General features: G+C 51.5%; 1 protein-coding gene across 2 annotated transcripts; it reads right to left on the reverse strand.

Moving 5' to 3' along the window:
• Positions 1 to 773: 773 nt before the first annotated feature.
• Positions 774 to 20,578, reverse strand: PES1 (pescadillo ribosomal biogenesis factor 1). 2 transcript variants are annotated; one of them, XM_021665678.2, is made up of 15 exons: positions 20,366 to 20,578; positions 17,041 to 17,120; positions 15,809 to 15,962; positions 11,982 to 12,091; positions 8,855 to 9,026; positions 8,675 to 8,764; positions 5,547 to 5,663; positions 5,354 to 5,428; positions 5,111 to 5,200; positions 4,666 to 4,796; positions 4,149 to 4,274; positions 3,850 to 4,034; positions 3,239 to 3,405; positions 2,940 to 3,098; positions 774 to 1,271 (listed from the first exon to the last, which is right to left on the reverse strand). In XM_021665678.2, the coding sequence occupies exons 1-15, from the start codon at positions 20,387 to 20,389 to the stop codon at positions 1,188 to 1,190; spliced, it is 1,764 nt and encodes a 587-aa protein (XP_021521353.2). In that variant the 5' UTR covers positions 20,390 to 20,578; the 3' UTR covers positions 774 to 1,187. The 2 variants fall into 2 exon arrangements, with proteins under 2 accessions (XP_021521353.2, XP_012326800.2); XM_012471377.2 differs by having other exon boundaries at positions 2,940 to 3,101; positions 20,366 to 20,566.
• Positions 20,579 to 23,949: the final 3,371 nt, after the last annotated feature.

Genomic DNA, 23,949 nt, shown 5'->3' on the forward strand with positions numbered 1-23,949 from the left:
AGGGCAGGACCTCACCACAGGCCCACAGATCCCTCAGGCTCTGGCTTTTACCTCTGGGCCGATTCCAGCAGGAAGTGATGAAAATCAGTTGGTGTTTACCAAGTACTTACTACACACCTCACATTACTGAGTCTATAAAGTCTGAGCCTATAAAGTTTTCACAGATCCCTCAACACATCCCTCTGAAAGACCAGAATTTTTTTTTTTTTTTTTTTTTTTTTTAGTCGCTCTTGTTGCCCAGGCTGGAGTGCAATTGTTCAGCTCATGGCAATCTCCGCCTCCTGGGTTCAAGCAGTTCTGCCTCAGCCTCTCAAGTAGCTGGGATTACAGGCATGCACCACCACGCCTGGCCAATTTTGTATTTTTAGTAGAGACGGGGTTTCACCATGTTGGCCAGGCTGGTCTCGAACTCCAGACCTCAGGTGATCCACCCACCTTGGCCTCCCAAAGTGCTGAGATTACAGGTGTGAGCCACCGAGCCCGGCTCAAAGACCAGAATTTCTACCGGGAACTGACATGTGAGGAAGCAGATGCAGAGGGAAAGTGCCTGGGCTAGAATGTGAACCAAGGTCAGACAGGCTGCAGAGCCCAGGCCCAGAACCTCTGCACCTACCTTTGGGATCCCCTGGACCTGGAGGGTCCTTGGACATCCAGAGAGCTGTGAGCCGTGCTGAAGTCCATCTTGGTAAATACCCAGGTTGGCCCAGCCTGCAGCACAGAGCGCTAGGAGGGCCTCCTCCAACCCCAGAAAGGCTCATGGACACAGAATACAATTGGCATAAAAGTCCAGTCATTTAATAACAAATGCTCCCCCCACTCTCACCCCATCACAGCACCCTAAGACTCATGGGTCCAACTGTGCGGGAGGGGGCTGTGGAAAGCCAGGGTGAATAGGGGCAGCAGGTAAGGGGCTGGGTGGGCCCCTGCAGCTCATGTCACTGGCTCCTGGGAGCACAGAATCAGGCTGGGCACAGAGGCCTATTCTCTGCTCAGGTACCAGCAGGGCAGCTCCATCCAAGGGAGGGCCAGGGCTGCCCAGTGGCCCAGCCAGAGAGCATGAGGGATCAGGGCTGGCTGGAGAAAGGAGAAGAGAAGTGACTCTGGTCCATCACGCTTAGGTCCTCTGGCCTGCCTCTGCCACGCTCAGCTGCTAGGAGCTGGCCTCAGCCCTGAGGGGCCTCCAGCACTCACTCCGGCCTTGCCTTCTTGGCCTTCTTCTCAGACTTCGCCGCCTCATCGTGGGCTTTCCGCTTCTCCGCCAGCTTGTTGGCCTGTGAGGGGGAAGGCGAAGGTCAGCCTGAGGTATGTAGAAGGGAGGGTTGGGGGCACCGAACTCAAGGCTATCCCTTAAAAGCAGAGCTTCCAGAAAAGGTCACAGGCAAATTCCCGTAGGAAAAAGATCTACTTGACCCACTTCATGGTGAGAAAACATGCCCTAGCCTTGCCTGGACATTATTTCATGGGCCCACAAATCTCAAGACAAGAGAATCCTAAACTCCCAGAGCTGGAAGGAGCCTTGGCAACTGTCCCATTTCCCTACTCCACCTGGGAAAGCCAGACACCACTGGAACCTTCAGCAGGAGCTGGTGGAAAGGGGTACAACAGGAAGAACCTTCTTTCTGGGGTCATCTGACATCGTTTTGATTTTTTTAAAGAGACAGGGTCTTCCTCTGTTGCCCAGGCTGGAGCACAGAGGCACGATCATAGCTCTCTGCAGCCTCAAACTACTGGGCTCAAACCATCCTCCCACTTCAGCCTCTGGAGTAGTTGGGATTGACTACAGGTGTGCACCACCACGCCTAGCCCTTTTTTTTTTTTTTGGTAGAGACAAGGTCTCAATATGTTGCCAAGGCTAGTCTTGAAGTCCTGGCCTCAAGTGATCCTCCTGTCTTAGTATCCCAAAGTGCTGGGATTTCAGGCGTGAGCCACCATGCCCAGCCCCATTTGACAATAACTATTTCAAAACTGCAGCAATTATGCTTCTATGAATTTAGCCTGCAGAATCATTCAGAGGTGGGCAGGAACATGCTCAGGGATGTTATTGAGAATGACTAAAACTGGAGAACAATCTAAACCCATCACAGGGGACAGGCTAGGTATTGGATGAGAAGTCCATATTACGGTTAAATGAAAACTACACCTCAGGCCGGGTACGGTGGCTCACGCCTCTAAGCCCAACACTTTAGGAGGCCGAGGTGGGTGGATCACTTGAGGTCAGGAGTCCGAGACCAGCCTGGCCAAGATGGTGAAACCTTGTCTCTACTAAAAATACAGAAATCAGCCAGGTGTGGGTGGCACACACCTGTAATCCCAGCTACTTGGGAGGCTAAGGCAGGAGAACTGCTTGAACCTGAGAGGCAGAGGTTGCAGTGAGCAGAGACTGCGACACTGCACTGCAGCCTGGATGACAAAGGAAGACTCTGTCTCAAAAAACAAAAAAAATTATACCTCAAAACAGTCTCTAGCACGACCTCCCAAACATGGGTCATTATGTGCACAAGAGAAACCTGGAGGCTGGAACTAACTACAGGCGGCTGTAACACAGGCTGCTCTACTCCAAGGGCAGGGCTGTGAGCCACTCGGCATCACTCCTCGCAGGGTTCTGGGTGCAGGAGTTTGTATTTTTAATTAGCATATATGGCTTTATGAACAAGGAAAAACAAAAGAGAGAGAAGCTTAACAAAAGCCGCCCCCCATAGTCCCTGAGTCTGCTGGGAAGGCCCTGTTGGCAGAGCCCAGCAGACTCGGGAAGCAGGATGCTGGGTGGGACAGAAGCCCTAAGGAAAGCCTGTGTGGAGCTGGCAGTACCAGGACACCCGCGCTGGGGCCAGGCAGGCAACCTCAGGAAAAAGCTGGGAGAGCCCCAGGCTGCCTAAGTTCACCTGTGTAGCTGGGTCCGGTGGCCACACCTAGGTCTCAGGCAGGTGGCAGGAACTCACCTCTCGGATTTTTCGCCTCTTGCCAAACATGATCTTCTGGTACAGGTACTTCTCCCGCTTCTTCATCATCATGATGGCCAAGCGCTTGGCCTCACTCTCTTCCTCCTGGGCCAGCCGCTGCTTATCCTCCAGCTTCAAGGTGCCTGCCATCACCCTGGGCTTCTGGGGACACAAGGAGGGTGCTTGCGAGGGCAGGTCCCTCTGACCTCAACAGTCCTCCAGCTCCTGCCCTTCTAGGCCAGGACAGACACCAAGCGGGGCTGCTTCCCAGGCTGAGCCCCCAGGGCAGCTCGCCCTACCTTCCCCTCCATCCTCTGCTCCTCCAGGGCTGCCAGCCGGGCCTCCTCCTCCTTTTCTGAACCAGCGTCTGCATCTTCCTCCTCTTCCTCTTTTTCTCCCCCTTCATCACCATCACCTTTGTTGTCATCGTCCTCTTCCTCCTCTTCTTCCGACTCATTCAGGTTTCCTAGGGACAGCCAATGACCTCTGAATGCCCTGGGAACCTGCAGTCTCCCTGGCAGGGTGACAACTGGTCCAGGACCCATCCTCTCTGACCCTGCCGTCTTCAGCCATGGGCAGTTCAGGGCTGTCCCAACTGTGGCCCTCTCTGGCACCTCCCCACAGCCCAGCTGCCATCAGAGGAAATTCCAAGGCCCCCAGTCCTGAGGTCTGTTGCGTCCAATGTGAACTCTGATGACAGCTCAGCATGTTCTTCTGCTGAGTTATCCTGAACGTCAAATAACTGACTGCAGGAGGCAGATGTCCCTTCTCCTAAGCCTTCCTCCACAGGTGACTTCTAAGGGCTTTCAGCTCCTACTCCCTGTTCCCTGAAGCTTTCCACCTTGGCAGCCACGGCAAACAGCCAGCTTGGGCCCCGGGACCAAGGCCAGCCCAGTCCCGTCCTGCTCACCTGGGTCCTCTCCCCGCTGCAGAGCCAGCAGCTTCAGCTTCTCAGGTGGGACGTAATCTCCTTCCTTCTCAGTCACAAAGGGTGAAAGGTGTGGGGGCAGCTGCACCCCAGGGAAGTACTCTGCCACGGGGAGGAGGAGCCTAGCGTTCACTGAGTCAAACACCCACTGGGGCTGCACGTAGCACCTAGTGCAGAGTGGTATGCAAAAATGAGTCACAGAGGGCACCCAAGGTCCCATCGCATCGCAGAGCTCTTGAGACGGACACCCAGAAATCCAGACAAGGAGCTTGGGGGCCTACCTGCCTATGACGGAGGTCTGCTGCCCAGGCCGGTCGACAATCTGGTGGGTGATGCGGGAGTCTGTGACGTCGTAAGTGGCCCCAATGCACAAAGACTTGTCCCAGGACACTTCCCCCCCAAAGCTCCTGCAGGGACAGGGAGAGCCACGTGGATAAGAAGACATGAGCTGCCTGTCCTGGGACTTGGCTCCCTGGAACCTGCTGGCCACCCAGCCCATAAACTCAGCCTCTTAGGACACAGTTGCCCCCTTCTCATCCCAGGACCCTCCAGTCCTGGCTCAGCAGAGATCTGCTCACTGCCCATCCTTCTGTGCTAAGCTGGTAATAAAATGACGGCAGTTCCTCCCTCTGCTGAGTGCTTCCTACGTGCTCAGTGCAGTGCCAAGCACTTTCCACACACTGTTTCATAAGAAGTGGAAGCTGATGCCATCCCAATGCTACCGATGGGCACCAGGGCAGGACCCAGACCAGAGCATGGCCGAACCAACACTGTCAGCAGGCCCTTGAGCCTCCCTACCTGATGATGAAGGCCAGGGCCTCGCGGGGCACCTCTCGGTTCAGGAAGAACTTCAGACCCTCAAAAAGCTTCTTGTGCTTCTCCTGCGCCTCCAGCTCCTTCCTGCAGTCTTCCTCTTGCGCCGACATCTCCTGTTGAGAAAGGCATCGGGCTTCGAACCACCAGGGCTGCCCCGGCCCACCCTGACGGCAGGGCCAGGGCTGGAGGTAACGCCCACTCCAGCTTCCTTCTAGATCCTGGATCTTGCCTTGAAAGGAAACTCCAAGGCCCCACTCCCAAGCTCTGTTGCCTCCTATGTAAACTCTCATGACAATTCAGTCCATTCTGCTCAGTTGCTTTGAATGTCAAATAACACCTGATTATAGGATGCAAATGTCCCTAAGCTGGAAACCCCCAACGTATGACTCCTCCCAGCCCCGCTACCAGAGGGCAGTGCAGTGCTCACCCCATCGGCGGGAAACTCATCCACCTCGGCCTCCTCTTCCATGGCAGGCACCACCACGCGAGCCAGGCTGGCACTGAGGGCCGCCAATTTCTACAGGAGAGAAGGGGACTGCAGGGCGGCTGCTTGCAGTGGGGGACCTTGTGCGGGCATGTGGCCAGGTTGGGGAGGGGCAGCAGTGACAGTCCTGGACATCAGCGGGTGTGGGTTCCAAGGGCAGGCTGACGCTCCTGGAGCCTTTCTCACCTCCATAGAGCTCTCAGAGTCCAGTGCGTAGGTGTCCTCACTGGCCTTCACCTCTGCTTGGGCCTGTCCCTCGAGCTAGTAGGCAAGGGGAAGGTCAGGGGGCAGAGGACAGCCACAGCCCCTTGCCTCGGTGTGGACAGAGAAGGGCTGTGGCCCTGCACTGTGAGCAGAAGGCACTGGGCTGGGGTCCTACCTTCGGGGGGTAGTGGAGGTTGAGCGACTGGTAGAGGCGGAAGTTGACGAAGCCCAGCAGGGTGGTGTAGAACTCGGTGAAGGTGGCCATGACCCTGTAGTCCACGTCTGTCGGGTGCTGGTGAACACAGAGGTGCCTCAGCAGTGTGGGTGCAAGGATGGGGGCAAAGGAGGAACAGACAACCCACAGAGCAGAGGACCGACCCAAGGACCCCAAGCTCCTTAAGAATGCCCTGCCCTCAGGGTGCTGCCCTAGGGAGGGGGTGGCATGGATGTTCCCACCCAGGGGCATTCCAGCCACAAGTGAGGCTCTGGATGGAGTCCCAAGGGTTAGAGCCATCCTGGAAGTCAGTGCCAGACCCCCATAGAAGAGTGAGAAAAGGGATCCTGGTCCCCGCTACTCCCAGGACTGGCTGGTCCTCTCCTCCCTGCGCCAGCTCTCCCACTTCCTTCAGGTCTAACTCACACTCAGAGAGGCCACTTTCCCTGGCCTGGCCCCTTTCCCTGACCTGTGGAAAGAGACTTTCTGCATCACCTAGCCCACAATCTTTGCTGCCTGTCTGCTCCTGGGCTAGCCTGTGAGTGCCAGGAAGGCAGCGCTCCCAGCACCATCCTTAGCCCAGGGGAGGGGCTGGCAAAACCTTGGGTGACTAAGGTGCCTTGGGAAGGCCTGGCCCAGCGGGGGCAACGGATGCACAGGGGTTAGGTCATCCACTGAGTCCTGCCTCTGAGCCTCAGGACAGACACTCAGAATTGAGTGAACCCACCTCGGGCATGACTTGAAGGTCCAGGGTAGGCTGGCAGCTGGCCTGGCTCAGCCCCCAGGGAGCTCTTGGGAAACAGCCAGCAGACAAACTACTTACTGCTCAGGGTGAAGGCACAGAGCTGCCCTCACCAGCTGGCAGCCCAGCTGCAGGGGACATGGAAGTGTCATCTTTGCCCTGGAGCAATTAATAGGGCAAAACAGACAAAGAACTGAGGCCCAGAAAGATGCACCACAACTCTTGAGCGGTTCTGCCCCCCAAAACATGGAGGCTGAGCCAGCCCAACTGGCCCCTCACTAAAACCATGGAGGCTGGGCCAGCCCAACTGGCCCCCCACTAAAACTATGAGGCTGGGCTGGCCCAACTGGCCCCCCACTAAAACCATGAGGCTGGGTTAGCCCAACTGGCCCCCCACTAAAACCATGAGGCTGGGTCAGCCCAACTGGCCCCCCCACTAAAACCATGAGGCTGGGCCGGCCCACCTGGCCCCCCTACTAAAACCATGAGGCTGGGCCGGCCCAACTGTCCCCCCACTAAAACCATGAGGCTGGGTCGGCCCAACTGGCCCCCCACTAAAACCATGAGGCTGGGCCGGCCCAACTGGCCCCCAGGATGTGGCAGGATGTTCTGAGCAATGTGAAAATCAGTAGTGATTACCACAGGTGCTGGCTGTGTCCTTGACTCTCAGCTGTTCCGCTATTCTGCTGCCAGGCAGTGACCTGTGCTGTGGGAGCTCAGGGCCAAGAGAAGCCTTTCCTGTCCCCCCACTCACACCTCCAGCCTTCCATGAGAGTCTGTGAGGGCCTCTGATGGGCACATCTGGGGACTAACCCCATTTCCTACAGCCTAGCACTGGGCAGGGAGACCCCGACCCTATAAGCACACTGAGTTCCACAGCTATAAGCCCAACCCTGGCTGCTCACAGGAGGGGCACACTGGGCTCTGCTACGACCTAGTGCCAGTCCTCCCCCTCTGCTGACAGGAAGCATCGGCGGTGAGCTGGCCGGGGAGGAAAGGGAATGGGTGGCCGGCTCCCTTCCCCCAGGGCCAGCTGTGTGGAGGCTGGCCCACCACAGGGCCCTATTCACCATCGGCGAGGACACACAAAGACCAGTCTGAGCAGCATGGGGGCAGGACATCAGAGAGAGGGAAGGGCCAAGAGGAAGGCAGGAAGGAAGGAGGAGAGGAGGGCTAGGGAAGGGAAGAAGGAAGGGCCACCCACGCCTGTCCCAGGGGGAGTGGGAACAGGGACTGCTGGGAGCCAAGCCTGCCTCTCACCCGCAAACAGGCCACAGCCTCACCACCAGGCAGCCAGTCAGGGTAGGTTCCGGCCCTTGCAACCCCACCCACGAGGGATCATGAGGAACAGCCCGGGGCGCTTAGAGCCCCAGCTCCCCCTGGAGCCCCTGATAATCTGGGCAGCAGAGCCACTGTGCCAGCCGGACCAGCTGCTCTCCACTGAAGGCGCCAGTTCCCACTCGATGACAAGAAAGGTGGGCTAAACGCAGGCTACCAGCATAGGGAGGCGGGAGAGCCTGGCTCCACCACCTGGGGGCACTAGAAGCCAATGATGCCTCCACGAGGGGGCAAAACCAGGGTTTCTCTTAGCGGATCCCTGCCAACAATGCCCAGGATTTCAAAGAGATAAGAAGGCTGGGCTCTGTGGCCCACACCTATAACCCTAGCACTTTGGGAGGCTGAGATGGGAGGACAGCTTGAGCTCAGGAGTTCGAGACCAGTCTGGGCGATGTAGTGAGACATTATCTCTATTTTAAAAGAAAAAGAAAACAAGAAATAGTGCTGCATACTAAGTGCTTCTTCTGTGCTCACCGTCTCCCCTCCCCCAGTCCTCTAGTCCCGTGGGGCACAGGCGGGGAGCAGGAAGCAGAGGCAGAGGCAAGGCCACTTGGCCAAGGTCTAGCAGCTACCAGCAGCAATGCAGGGATGAGGACACCAGTAGGTATGAGGGCAGGGCTCCGTCACTGTTCCCATGGTGGCACCACACATGCTGGGTGTGCAGGCTGGGTATGGCCCTGGCAGCTGCTCTCGCTGCTCACTGGGCCCCTAGAAGGTCAAGCCCCAGGCACTCTTAAGGGCATAGACACTTAACTGAGGCACAGAGGGGTGAAAGGAACACATCCAAGCACACACAGCTGGCAGGTGCTGCCACGGAGCTGGCTCAGGCTCCCACTCTCAATGAGGAAGCCGTCTGTGGCACATTCCCTGCCCTGTTCGGCCCACCTCCATCAGCAGTTGGGAACCCAGTACTTGCTAGACTCTGCAGACACCAAAATCCCCCTTCCTCCACACCTGTATCTGTGTAGGAAGCAATGTGAGCCCCTCCCCTCCCCACAGGCACACTCACGTCATGGGAGAAGGCATAGGGAGTGATCCACACGATGGGCTGCCCCAGCACCTCGGCCTGGTAGTAAATGCCTTTGATGGACAGGAAGACCTGGGGGAGGGGAGGAGACAGCCAGGTGAGGACCACAGGTGGCAGGAAAGGGGGCGGGGTGGGGTGCCTGCCGCGCGGCCCCAGGCTCACCTTGCGCAGGGCTCGGGAGGCAATGATGTAGTGCATGAACTCCACGGTGAGCCGGCGGCACAGCTGAATGGTCTGCACGTGACACTTGCCAGTCCGTGGGAAGGTGGAAAAGAGGAAGCACATGGAGAGGGCATCGTCCAGGTCCCGCAGGGCATCAATGAACGTGGGGTACCTGTGTGGCCAGTGGGGCAGCACATCGGACTCATTTGGCCTGGGTGCCAAGGGGACCCCTGACTTTCTCCCATCCCAGATGCCCCATTGTTTAAGCCAGGCCTTGCCACGGCCACCTCCTGACCTGGCAGGAGCAGCTTCCCCACAGCTGACCACAGCACCTGGGAGGAGTCACTTAACCAGGATGTGGCCACTCGGCTCTGAGGACCAGAGAAGTCCTGATGGGGGTCCTCAAGACACTCACTGCTCACCAAAGACCCAGGCTTGACCCACATACGTATTTTGTGGTGCATGAAGGGAGACGGAGTCAGGGGCTCTCTCTTCGGAGGTGGAACCTTGCCAGACACAGTGGCTCACATCTGTAATCCCAGTTCACAGGGAAGCAGAGGTGGAAGGACAGCTTGAGCCCAGGAGTTTGAGACCTGCCTGGGCAATATAGCAAGACCCCATTCTCCACAAAAAGGGGGGAAAAAAAAGACAACAACAAAAATAAGCGTAATGCCCCTCGAAGGTGGAAACTTTAGTGCACAGAAACTCTATCAGGAGGTCCAAGATGGAAAATGGGAAACTGAGAAGGTGCCCTAGCGGAGCAGGGTGGGGTGGAGGCTGCTTCCCCACAGCAGCACTTGTGTGGTCTGGCCCCAGGTCGCCGGTGTGGGTTATGTCTTCCACGTCTCTCATCCCTTGGACCTCTGTCTAGTTGGCAGAACCAGTGAGACCCAGGGAATTGGGTCCAGGAAGAGCCAGAGCAGAACGTGTTTTGAGGAATCCTATGGTAAATGACGAAGCCAACAAGGAGGAGTCACCCTGGGCAGGACCCACCACTGTGTGGCTGCCCTGCTGTGGGACAGAGGCATGGGTCACAGAGAAGACACGGAACCACAAGTAACGACACCCAGATTCCAGTCCCGTTCTGAGCAGTGACCCAGACTGCTCATTTACAACTGGGCTCTTGCAGCTCCCTAGAAAGGCCTTGGGCACAAATGGACAACAGAGCTTCAAGCCTCTCTCCCGCAGCCAGAGCAGCTGCCAGAGATACTGGCATCCGAACTGCCTTCCAGGAAGCTACCTTTTAAAAAATCATTTTTGTTACTTTTTCTATTTTCTTTTTTCCAAACACCCAGTCTTCAAGGAGAAACAGCTGCCTTTTGAAGACTAGGTTCTGGGTGGGGTGGGGGAGGCAGCAGGGGTAAAACATAAAAAAATGGGTGCTGCTATTTGAAAAAGGACTCCAAAATTCATGAGACCAGACACTACCAAGGTCCCTCCAGCCCCAGATGGCCTCAGTCACTGCTACAAGTCAAGAGAAGTCTGCCAGGTCTTCAAACCCATGCCAAGATGGAAGAGAGGCCTGCAGGGACCTCTCACGGAGCAGCAGGACGGCTGTCTGGTTTCTGAGTGCAGTGGTGGCAGCCTCCATCGGCCTCCTCTGGTGCCTTGAAGTTTCCTAACTCCACGTCACAGACAAAACCAAGAACCCAGGCTTTCTGTAGAAACAGCACCAGCATTTCTGGGCCAACTGTTTTTCTTTCTTAAGCTCTGGCCCTAGCTAAGGAGCTGGGGATGGTGTGCAATGAGAACACCACAACCACACCGCCACACTTGGGGTGGGTATAAATCCAGGCACCTGCTTTTTGTGTGTGGCTTGTTTTCATTTATTTCACCTAACACTGTGCATCACAGGCAGGACAGCAACTACCATCATCTCTGATGGAGATGGGGACCTGCTTGGGGTAGGAAATATCCCCTGGCCGCTCAGCTCATGTGCCACACAGCTGCGGTGGGAATATCCGCTGTCTAGCTCCTAGGCCAGGGCTCTTCCTGTGACAGCCCACAGCCAGCCATTCTAGAGCTCAGTGTTCCTGGGCCATCAGTCCCCAAAGATGACAGACATTCACCAGCCCAGGGCTTCTGAACTTTGCCACTGCTGACATTTGGGGTCAGACTGTTCAATGTCGTGGGAGACTACTGGAGGGTATTTAGCAGCATCACTGGTCACTCTCCACTAGACACCAATAGCACATCCATCTATGTCGTGAGAACCAACAGTCTCCAGGCATTGCCAAATGTCCACTGAAGAAGCAAGATCACTGCTGATTAAAAACTGCTGATTTAGGCCGGGCTTGGTGGCTCACATCTGTAATCCCAGCACTTTGGGAGGCCCAGGTGAGCAGATCACCTGAGGCTGAGTTTGAGACCAGCCTGACCAACATGGAGAAACTCCTTCTCTACTAAGGGAAAAAAAAAAAAAGGATTGCTGATCTAGGCCGGGTGCAGTGGCTCACACCTATAATCCCCGCATTTTGGGAGGCCGAAGTGGGTGGACCACGTGAGGTCAGCCTAGCCAACATAGTGAAACCCTGTCTCTACTAAAAATACAAAAATTAGCTAGGCGTGGTGGTGGTTAATTCCAGCTACTCAGGATGCTGAGGCAGGAGAATTGTTTGAACCTGGGAGGTGGAAGTTGCAGTGAGCCAAGATCCCATCACTGAACTCCAAGCTGGGAGACAGAGCAAGACACTTTCTCAAAAAAAAAAAGAAAAAATTGCTGATTTAGCCAGTGAATGAGGGGGATGTCTGAGGAGACTGGGCAAGGAGCAGTTCAGGCCAGAGGTGTCTCGCCATGCCTCCCGGGTCTTACCAGGTACCCGACGTGCAGCCACGGGGCCCCGGGACTCTCCCACCACAGGGCCTTTGCACTTGCCACGGCCTCTGCCTGCATTGTGCTTCCGCTGGCTCAAACGCCTCCCCTCAGAGACCCCTGTGACAAGCCTGTAACTACAGACCTTATAATCATTCTAGTAATTGGTTAGCTTTGTTTTTGGTCTGTGTCCTTCAAAAAGATGCAAGCTCTTTGAGCAGGGTCTTGGTCCTGTTCCCTACTGTATCGCTAGTGCTAGGGCAGAGACCAGCATTTAGTGAAGACACAGCGGCGTTCTGAGGAGAGCCCGCTCACCGTTCCTTGATGATGTGGTCAAGTTTGTAGTTGGGCTTATTGTCCTTCAGACGCTCTACGGTGTTCCACTCGCTCTTCCCATAGGCCTTCCGGAGCTTCCGGACGAACACCTGGAAGGAAATAAAAGACCGCTGACGCTGAGGCTCAGGGCTCCTGGACAACTTCCAGGGAAGACAGAAACGCAGGGCAGAAGGACTCTCACGCCGCCTGAAGCTGGCCATGGCTATGTGCCTGTGTCACCAACCCCTCTGCCCAGGATGTACAAAAGAGCCAACTCCAAGGAGCACCAGCAGAGCCAGACCACGCTCGCCTCTTGACGATGCACAGGTGTCCCAACTCTACACGTTTACATGGGAGGATGGCACAGCAAAGCAGCTCTATTTCTCAACTGAGAACAGAAGCCAAGGGACCAGCCACGGACAGGATGAGAAGGGCTGGTCCCCGTTCCCAGCATCAGACTATGTTGACATGAAACAAGCTACGGGTATGTGTGTGGCACTGAGCCACCCAGAAAAATGCAACTGAGGCCTGTTTTGGGGCCAGGTCCTCCAAACTGGCCTCTTCCCTCCAAGTACTTCCTTTGAGGCTCAGCCTGCAGTGCCCGAGGCTCAAAGCCTGCCTCTGCTGGGATTATAAGCAGCAGCTCTGCCACAGTCATCTCCTACTACAGGTCCGCGTTCAACCCGGTGAGCTTACGAGCTGCAAAACTCAGCAGCAAACCAGGTCCAGCCTCAGCTGCTGCCCAGTCCTCTCCACTCCTCCCAGCCAAGGGTCTGCAGTCAAAGGCTGCAGAAGCAGCAGTCTACTTTCAGTTCCTTGCATTTGGTATAAATAGGTTTCTGGCCGGGCACAGTGGCTCACACCTGTAATCCCAGCACTTTGGGAGGATCACCTGAGGTCACCAGTTTGAGACCAGCCAGGCCAACACGGTGAAACCCTGTCCTTACTAAAAAATAAAAAAATTTGCTGGGTGTGGTGGTGGGTGCCTATAATCCCAGCTACTCGGGAGGCTGAGACAGGATAATCTCATGAACTCGGGAGGTGGAGGCTAGTCAACTGAACGTGGGTTCGGCCCAGGCTCGCTACTGCACTCCAGCCTGGGCAACAAGAGTGAAACTGTCTCAAAAATAAATAAATAAATAAATAAATAGGTTTCTGCTCTCCCTATGGTAATTGAGTAGTTAACGATTTCCATTTGCAGAATGAAAAGCTTGTTGTGCAGCATAAAAAAAAACCGAGATCATGTCCTTTGCAGAGACATGGATGGAGCTGGAGGACATTATCCTTAGCAAACGCACACAGGGACAGAAAACCAAATATCGCATGTTTTCACTTAAAAGTGGGAGCTAAATGATGAGAACACATAGACACAAAGAGAACAACAAACACTGGGGCCTACTGGAGGACGGAGGGTGGAGGGTGGAGGGTGGAGGGTGGGAGGAGGGAGGATGGAGGATGGAGGGTGGAGAGTGGAGGGTAGAGGGTGGAGGGTGGAGGGTGGGAGGAGGGAGAGGATCAGGAAAAATAACTAAAAGATACTGGGCTTAATACTGGGTGATGAAATAATCTGTGCGACAAACCCCTAAGACACAAGTTTACCTATGTAACAAACCTGTACATGTACCACTGAACTTAAAAGTTAAAAAAAAGGCCGAGCGCAGTGGCTCACGCCTGTAATCTCAGCATTTTGGGAAGCCGAGGTAGGTGGATCATGAGGTCAGGAGTTCAAGACCAGCCTGGCCAAAATGATGAAACCCTGTCACTGCTAAAAATACAAAAAATTAGCCGGGCGGGACACCTGTAACCCCAGCTATTCAGGAGGCTGAGACAGAGAACTGCTTGAACCCAAGAGGTGGAGGCTGCAGTGAGCTGAGATCGCACCACTGCACTCCAGCCTGGGCAACAGAGTGAGACTCTGTCTCAAAAACAAACAACAAAAAAACTCTACCTCAAAAAAAAGAAAGAAAGAAAGAAAGTAAAAATTATTCCTTAATCTATGGGCTGCAGAATGGGCGCTGTAGTGCAGGCACATAAATGACATTAATCTCCTTGTACATCACAGCTCTTGGGTGACCAGGTACATTTTCAATGAGCTGTAATGTTTTGAAAGTAATCTTTATTTCTGAGCAGCAAGTCTCAACAGTAGGCTTAAAATATTCAGTAAACCACAGGTTCACACCTGTAATCCCAGCACTTTGGGAGGCGGAGGCAGGCGGATCACCTGAGGTCAGAAGTTCGAGACCAGCCTGACCAACATGGAGAAACCCCATCTCTACTAAAAATACAAAATTAGCTGGGTGTGGTGGCACATGCTTGTAATCCTAGCTACTTGGGAGGCTGAGGCAGGAGAAACGCCTGCACCCAGGAGGCGGAGGTTGCGGTGAGCTGAGATCGTGCCATTGTGCTCCAGCCTGGCCAAGAAGAGCTAGACTCTGTCTCAAAAAAAAAAAAAAATTTCAGTAAACCATGATGTTAACAGATGTGCTGAAATCTAGGCTTTGCTGTTCCATTTACAGAACAGAGACAGAGTATATTTAGCATCGTTCTTAAGGGCCCCAGGATTTTTGCCATAATTGAGTATTGCCTTCAACTTAAAGTTACCAGCTACATTAACCCCTAACAAGAGAGTCAGCCTGTTCTCTGAAGCTTTGAAGCCAGGCATTGACTTCTCCTCTCTAGTTATGAAAGTCCTAGATGGTATCTTCTTCCAACAGAAGACTATTTACCTACATTAAAATCTTTTTGGTTAGTGTAGCCACTTCATCATGATCTCAGCTGGATCTTCTGGATAACTTGCTGCTTTACCTTGCTCTTTGATGTAAGGGACACGGTTTCTTTCCTTAAACCTCATGAACCAACCTCTGCCAACTTCCAACTTTTCTTCTACAGTTTCCGCATCCCTCTCAGCCTCCCAAGAAATGAAGAGTTAGGGGCTTGCTCTGGATCAGGCTTTGGCTTAAGGGAACGCTGTGGCTGGTTTGATCTTCCATCCAGATCTCCAAAACTTTCTCCATATGAGCAATAAGGCTGATTAGCTTTCTTATGACTCATGTCTTCACTGGAGTAGCACTTGTAATTTCCTTGAAGAACTTTTCATTTGCTTTCACAACTTGGCTACATTTTTGGTGCAAGAGGCCTGGCTTTTGGACTATCTTGGCTTCTGACATGCTTTCCTCATAAAGCTTAATGATTTCTAGCTTTTGATTTAAAAAGAGACAGATGCAACTCTTCCTTTCACCTGAAAACTTAAGAGGACTTTGTTGGGTTATTAATTGGCCTAATTTCAATATTGTGTCTCAGGGAATGGGGAGGCTCGAGGAGAGGCAGAGAGATGGGGGAACAGCCAGTCAGAACACACACAAACATCAAATGGTAGGCTGTCTTACATGGGTGTGGTTCATGGTGTCCCAAAACAATTTCAAGAGTAACATCAAAGACCACTGAGAACAGATCACCCTCATGGATATCACAATAATGGAAAAGGTTGAAATATTGCAAGAATTACTGAAATGTGACACAAAAACATGAAGGGAACACATGCAGCTGGAAAAATGGCGCTGACAGACTTGCTTGACACAGGGTTGCCACAAACCTTCAATTTGCAAAAAACAAAATATCTGCAAAACTCATAGAGCAAAGCACAAAAAAATGGAGTTTGCCTGTTTGTAATCTCGGGTAATCTTCATGACATCCCTTTAAGGTAGAATGACTTCCTCCTCTGTACAGGCTTGCTCAGAGAGGATAGGCAATCTGCCCAAGGTCACAGTTAGTTAGTGGGTCACAGAGCTGCGATGAGGACCTGTCAGACCCTAGAGCCCAGGCCTCACCTTGTATTCCCGGAACTTGTTGACGATGGGTTCGTGGAGGAGAAACCTGATGTCTTTGATAAGGTAAAAAGTTCGGGCCGCTGTAGAACCCTTGTTAACCTTCTTCTTGTGTTTGGGTTCATGGGGATAAATGCCCTTCAGAATGCACAGCCGCCTGCAAGACAGAAGCCATATGTTATGTCAGTAAGGGTGGAGGGACACTGGCTTCAGCTGGGCCTAGAAAACAACAGTAAATGGGAACATGGGGTCTCTGTCCTTAGAGACCTCAAATACTAGTCTGACAATCACAAATTCCCCAACCAAAACAAAAGGATGACTTGAGAGTCAAACACCAGAAAAGAAGCAAATGGGATATTGACAGGGATCAACAGGAAGGTACCCTTTTCTGCTGGGGGAGTTGAAAAAGGCCTTGCTGAGATAACAACATTTTAGCCATAAAGAAGAGGGAAGCATTCTAAGAAGAGAGACAAATTCCAGAAGGCTGGAAAGAGCTGGGTGTGTTTGAAGGAATAAAAGTGGGCCAGGTGACCAGGCATGGTGGCTCACACCTGTAATCCTAGCACTTTGGAAGGTTGAGGTGGGCGGATCACCTGAGGTCAGGAGTACAAGACCAGCCTGGCCAACGTAGTGAAACCCCATCTCTACTGAAAAAAAATACAAAAAATTAGCCAGGCATGGTAGCTAGCGCCTGTAATCCCAGCAACTTGGGAGGCTGAGGCAGGAGAATTGGTTGAACCTGGGAGGTGGAGGTTGCAGTAAGCTGAGATCACCCTATTGCACTCCAGCCTGGGTAACAGAGTAAGACTCCACCTCAAAAAAAAAAAAAAAAAAAAAAAAGTGGGCCAGGTGAGCTGTGGAGGCCAGGGACCAACAGATGGCAGGGCCCACAGGCCACAGTGAAGTCTGATTTTGACTCTATAAGGAATGAGAACCCCTAGCTGCAGGATTGGGGTCTTTTCTGCCAGAAGGGAGGGATGGATGGCATACACCCAGCCCAGCCCAGCTGGCCCATCCTGACGATCCAGTTCAGTTCTCCTCCATTTCCCATTGGACCACACCTGGCAAACACAACTCACTAAAGCAAGGGCAGGTGAGAAAGAGATGGAATACCAGAATTCCAGAACAGGAATGGCAACTCAGTTGAGACAGGGATACAGCTGAGTTTTTTCTATACAATTGCACTGCCCGGGCTTCCCGAGGTCCCTCTATATTCCCCTTCTCTCCAAGCTCACCTAAAGTCAGCCAGGCTCAGCTGGAGCTTCTTCCGGGCTTTGTTCCGGGTGATGTAGTTGGTGGCTGAGCCTCGTTCATACTTGGAGAGGAAAAAAACAATTCTCCATTAGCAATGATTGCAGTGACTGACATCAAACTCTGGGCATGCCTAGTTCCAGAGGCAACTATCACTCTGGATAAGTGGCTGAGATGAATCTGGGAGAGGAAATGATGCAGGGAAGGAGCTGACCTGCCTGGATGAGCTCTCCTGGGTTGTACTTGCAGCTGTCAGAATAGGGAACACATACATTTGCATGATGTTGAGGACTGTGAGGCTGCTATGGATGGGGGCTGTGCCAAGTGCTTAGCACCAGCTCTAAATGTTGGCCATTACAATCAGTGATTTTCACACATTTCATTTAATCCCTATAACCGTGTGATGTAGGTGCTGTCAGAACCCCCATTTCACACAGGAGAAAACAGACTCATAAAGTAAACCTGTGCAACTCTTAAAAAGCACATAGCTTATTTTATTTGTTTCCTTGGGGTTTTTTTTTTTTTTTGAGACAGAGATTCACTCTTGTTGCCCAAGCTGGAGTGCAATGGTGCAAACTGGGCTCACCAAAACCTCAGTCTCCCAGGTTCAAGTGATTCCCCTGCCTCAGCCTCCCGAGTAGCTGGGATTACAGGCATGCACCACCACACCCGGCTAATTTCATATTTTTAGTAGAGATGGGGTTTCTCCATATTGTTCAGGCTGGTCTTGAACTCCCAACCTCAGGTGATCTGCCCACCTCGGACTCCCAAAGTGCTGGGATTATAGGCGTAAGCACCTGGCCAAGTACATAACTTTTTAAGAGTTGGGGCTGGAGCCAGGTGTGGTGGGTCACGCCTGTAATCCAAGCACTTTGGAGGCCAAGGCGGGTGGATCACCTGAGGTCGGGAGTTCAAGACCAGCCTGACCAATACGGTGAAACCCTGTCTAAAAAAAAAAAGAGTTGGGGCTGGTATTGAAACTCAGGTCTGAGTCCAGTGCCTGAGTGCCTAGCAGCTAAGCCGGTGTTCCTAATCTTTCTCCCTCCTTTTCTTCATTATAACCTCTTCACCACCACCAGGAGACTTATTAGACACCCCCTTCCTCCCTCACCCATAACTCTTTCTTCCCCACAGCCCCAGAAAATGTTAATACCAGAGATATACTGCAGATCTGTCTATGTAATGTGGTCCCTGGGGGGGCCACAACCATTGTAATATCTAAGATACTGCCCCTCAACCAATTTTGTTCCCTTGAAGGTGATATTACCCTGGCTGAAAAAGCATGTTCTAAGCCATACAGCTTCTCCCCTTCCTCATTCATTCATTCATTTAACAGGAAATAAAAGGTCCTCTATCACGTTCAAAGCACTAAACTAGATGCTATGAAGGCAATAAAGACAAAACGCCTGGTCTCTACCTGCCCCCAAGCAGCGTATTGTCTTGTGTAACCATCTGGATGCCTGTGGTGCTAAGATGCTGCCTCATGCCCACACATCTCCGTATCCCTCACACCTCTGTATCCCTAGACAGAGACGAGCAGTGTACTGCAACAAACACCCTGCAAGTTAACAAGCTTGTCCTTTTCAAACAAGATCTCTGGGCTAAGACAGCAGGGGCCTCTTTGGCCAGGTTCAGCTCTAAAGAGACAAACCAGTTAGTCTCCTGGGGTTATGTTTACTAGTAACATCACAGTCATGAAACATACCCTTTATTCATTCTTTCCTTTAGACATTCGTTAATTGTCTGTCGGGTATCAGGCCCATGCTAAGTCCTGGAGATATAAAGATGAGTTTCAGGCTGCCTTAAGAAGTTGAGTTTTCATTTACAGTGTTTTCAATTGCTCTATGCTACACTTACCTCTGTCACCATGCTTATCCTTTTAAACGTTAAAGAAATAAATAGTTCTCAATGAGGTTATTTTACTCCCTGGGTATGTGCTGGGAGGAGGAGAATTCAGCAATGTTTGGAGACATTTTTGGTTGCTGGGTGCTACTGGCATCCAGTAGATAGAGGATCAGGGATGGTGCCAAATATCCAACTACACACAGGACAATCCTTCCCACAACAAAGAATCATCTTTGTTGATTCTGGCTCTGAAACCCAGCTTTTAAAAATTGTAGGCCGGGCGCGGTGGCTCAGTTCTGTAATCCCAGCACTTTGGGAGGCTGAGGTGGGCAGATCACAAGGTCAACAGATCGAGACCAGCCTGACCAACATGGTGAAACCCCGTCTCTACTAAAAATACAAAAATTAGCTGGGCCTGTTAGTCCCAGCTACTGGGGAGGCTGAGCCAGGAGAATCGCTTGAACACAGGAGGTGGAGGTTGCAGTGTACTCCAGCCTGGTGATAGAGTGAGACTCCATCTCAAAAAAGAAAAAAAAAATCCTAACGATTTTGTTACGTATCTACATCTGCAATTCAAGGGTAGGTTTTCCGTCTTAGCACTGGATACTCAATAGTTTGTTGGGTTAAAAACACTGGCAATAGAAACTTTCACTCTGAAAGAAGCACTTAAGCCAACTATATCTTCCTCATTTCCATTCCCTTCCCAGTCTTTCATGTCACTGAGCCGATTCTCCATATATCCATAAGAACTCCCTGAAAAACTGTGATCCTGTTACTCTTCCTTTAGTTGATTCTTACTGCACTTAGAATAAAATCCAAGCTCTACACTATTAGGACTGCACTTAGAATAAAACCCAAGCTTACAGGCCTTGCACGATACAATACTTATCCTACCCCAATCTTACCAGATGCCATTCTTTTCTTGGTTTACATCCGAATCATCCTGATGTACTTCCAACTCCTTACACACAGCAAGCCTTTCCTGCCTACAGGTCTTGGTACTTGGTTTCCCTGTCAGGCTCCCTCGCTAAGCACTCCCATGCCCCAGAACCCATCCAAAATGTTCTGATCTTTCCCATTTCGCTGAAAAAGAGAACTTCCAAGACAACACTAACCAAATAATGTGACGGTGCAACAACGGTGAACGCTACGTAATGTTTATCAGCCTTTTGGTAAATAGTCGTCCCACAGCTCGGCCTGCTTTAGGAATGAAGTTACGCTTGTTAAGTTCAACTGTTTCACAATCCTCTCTACAGAAAGAACTCTACAGTTCGTTCTCGGATTTCACTAAACGAGTACTGCCATCCTTGCCCATCCTCGGACCCCTTCTCGCAGCTGACTGCCGTCGCGTTGATCCTGTCTTACCAGTCTCCACGAGAGGCGGAGCCCGGGAAAAGAGCCGACCCCCATGCTCCGCCGCCCCCGCACCCCACCCCTCGGGAATCCACCGTCTTTCCCACTCACCTTTTTCTTCTCAAGGCCTCCCATCGCTCCACGTTGACTAGCGGACTAGGGTCGCGCGGACAGACAGCACCACTTCCTCCCGCACGTGCCCTGCCAAGGACCCCCCCCAACAACGTCAGTTTGCGCGGGCTATCCAATGAGATGCCTGTATAAGTCCAGGGAAAGATGGGGATTTTCTCCTCAAAACTTAAAACTATACACTGAAAAAAAATAGTGAGACTACTCTTTCCAGATCTTTTCCGCTTACAATCAGTTACACCCGATTTAAATGTTAAAACAAACATGAATATACAGGCATTTGTGCAATCTTCCTGATGACGGTCCTTGATTGTGCGCCTCGTTGCATGTTGGAACGAAGAGAGGCGGAAGGCTTAGAGACAGCGCAGTGCCTTCTGGGATGCAGAGGGGCAACACATTCCGTGGTGCGTGATGGGATTGCGTTGTCAAGGTAACGGTTGCTAAGCGTCGTCAGAACTTGGTTGGCTCGGCTGAGAAGCGGCACCCGTGGCGCGAGGTGAGGCTGCGCTTCGTTCCCCAGCGACTTCGAGTTCTCTTCAGTTGATTTGCTGTTATGCGGCTAAAATAGAAAAAAGGGGCTGGTCCGATGGTAGTGGGTTATCAGAACTTATTAACATTAGTGTCACTAAAGTTGGTATACAACCCCCCACTGCTAAATTTGACTGGCTTTAAAAAAAAAAAAAAAAATAGAAAAAAGGAAGACATTTTTCCTCGCGGAGGTTTAGAGACCCAAGAGGCCACTTACATTTTCTGAGCCTTAGTGGTGGACTCGTGGCATATTTAAAACGTACATTCAAGGCCGGGCGCAGTGGCTCATGCCTGTAATCCTAGCACTTTGGGAGACCGAAGCAGGCGGATCACCTGAAGTCAGGAGTTCGAGACCAGCCTGGCCAACGTGGTAAAACCCTGTCTCTACTAAAAATACAAAAATTAGTCGGTTGTGGTGGCACCCGCCCGTAAACTCAGCTACTCGAGAAGCTGAGGCAGGAGAACCGCTTGAACACAGGAGGCGGAGGTGGCAGTGAGCCGAAATCTTGCCACTGCACTCCACCCTGGGTGACGGAGCTAGACTCCATCTCAAAAATAAATAAATAAATAAAATGTACATTCAACATATTCAAGTTTTTAATTTGTATACATAAATTCTGTAAGTGTTCCTCAAAGAGTAATTCCAAGATTTATACAGATAGTCACACCACCTTGAGGTGGTGCGGTCTGGCAGTAGATGCAATTTAAAAAATTTTTTAAAAATCTTTTCCCCTTTTTTCCAAATTCCAAATTTCGTTTGGACATGACCTCCGAAGTTTAAATTTGAGGCTCATGTGAATGTGACCTTGCCCAAGGCCGTGGTCCTAGAACTCACATATGTAGAGACAGACGTTAAGCACTGGTGAATACTTGTTTTGAACTGTGTGACTTGCATCATCTACCTTAAAGCTAAAATCTAAAACCCAGCAATTACACAGTTGAAATGAGGCCGGGCACGGTGGGTCACACCTGTAATCTCGGCACTTTGGGAGGCTGAGGCGGGTGGATCACTAGGTCAGGAAGACCAGCCTGACCAACGTGGTGAAACCCCATCTCTACTAAAAATGTAATAATTAGCTGGGCATGGTGGCATGCACCTGTAATCCCAGCTACTCTGGAGGCTGAGGCAGGAGAATTGTTTAAACCTGGGAGGCGGAGGTTGCAGTGAGCTGAGATCGCACCACTGCACTCCAGCCTGGGCAACAGAGCAAGACGCCGTCTTGGCTGGCACAGTGACTCACACCTGTAATCCCAGCACTTTGGGAGGCTGAGGTGGGCAGATCACGAGGTCAGGAGTTCGAGACCAGCCTGGCCAATATGGTGAAACCACGTCTCTACTAAAAATACAAAAAATTATCTGGGCGTGGTGGCAGGTGCCTGTAGTCTTAGCTACTCGGGAGGCTGAGTCAGGAGAATTGCTTGAACCGGTGAGGTGGAGGTTGCAATGAGCCAAGATTGCGCCACTGCACTCCAACCTGGGTGACAGAGTGAGACTCCGTCTCAAAAAAAAAAGATCTTGGAGAGACTTTATATCTTCCCAGCTGGTTCCCTCTATTGGTGGACCCCGGAGGGGACCTTCCCTGTCAGCCCTGCATTGGCAGGGGCCTGCCCAGTCCTTCCCAGCTCCTTGCCAGTGCCTGGTTCCAGTTCGTTGTATCCAGACCTTGGAAGGAATGTCTTTGTCAGCCCTGAGCTTAAAGGGGGACTTCGTGATTTCCTCCATTCAGACCATGGAGGGAATTTTGTGGACCCTGGCCTTAAGCGTGGTGCTGGAGGGGTAATCAGCTCAGACTCAGCTGGTCCATAAGGTTTTGTGAGAGTGCTTATGCTGAGAGTAACCTGAAAGGGTCACCTGGTGAGGGAAGTGCAATTATCGGGGGAGGGCTTAGTTCTTTTTTTTTTTTTTAAGAGTTTTGCTCTTGTTTCCCAGGATGCCTTAGTTCTAAAGGGACAGTCTCTAGCCAACCACCTTCAAGAACCCTGGCAGCTTACATGTTTAAAAACTACAAGGTAAGTTCAAAGGCATGCTAGCTTTTTTTGAACTCCAGCTGACTACATATTATGGCCTGGCTTTGGGCACATTTTTAAACTGATGGGCAAATTACATCAAGGAAAATTCAGAGCTCAAATGGTTAACCTGCAATTATAGAGTTAACATATAGAGTCTTCTAAGTTCTCGATTCCCTTTTCTACCTGCTTTAAATCTATTGACTTTTCTACTGGTGTTGAGATAAAACTCTTTACAATGTTACTAATTCAAGGCTACCTGGAGATTTTATTTTTCTGTATAGTTCAGCTAGGTTCTAGCTAAAATGTAAGCATTAAAAATGTAACCCTGCTGGGCGGGGTGCCTAACGCCTATAATTCCAGCCTTTTGGGAGGCTGAGGCAGGTGGATCACCTGAAGTTGGGAGTTTGAGACTAGCCTGACCAACACGGAGAAAACCTGTCTCTACTAAAAATATGAAATTAGCTGGATGTGGTGGTGCATGCCTGTAACCCCAGCTACTCGGGAGACTGAGGCAGGAGAATCACTTGAACCCTGGAGGCAGAGGTTGTGGTGAGCCAAGACCACGCCATTGCACTCCAGCCTGGGCAACAAGAGTGGAACACCGTCTCAAAAAATAGTAATAATAATAATAACCCTAAGCTCATTGTTTTTTCAGGTGTATGGTATGTGGTGTGTGTGTGTGTGTGTGTGTGTGTGTGTGTGTGTGTGTGTATGTGTATGTGTATGGGGTCTTGCTATGTTGCCCAGGTTGGTTTCGAACTTCTGGGCTCAAGCAGTTCTCCTGTCTCAGTCTCCCAAAGTGCTGGGATTGCAGGCATGAGCCACAATGCTTGGCCCCATTTAAAACTTAAAAAAAAAAAAAAAAGAAGATAGGTCTTAAAAATCAAACTGCCATGGAAACTACCCAAAATTTTGGTTCACAGCTGCCATTAGATTACCTATTGGGACAAATAAAGTTTAACCTTGTAAACAAGTTCCAGTTTTTTCAAAAATAATTTGGACCCAACCATCTTTTATAAACTGGTGAG

This window comes from Aotus nancymaae, unplaced genomic scaffold (assembly GCF_030222135.1).
Source record: "Aotus nancymaae isolate 86718 unplaced genomic scaffold, 86718_ANA_hifiasm-v0.15.2.pri h1tg000076l, whole genome shotgun sequence".
NCBI classification, from domain to species: Eukaryota; Metazoa; Chordata; class Mammalia; order Primates; family Aotidae; genus Aotus; species Aotus nancymaae.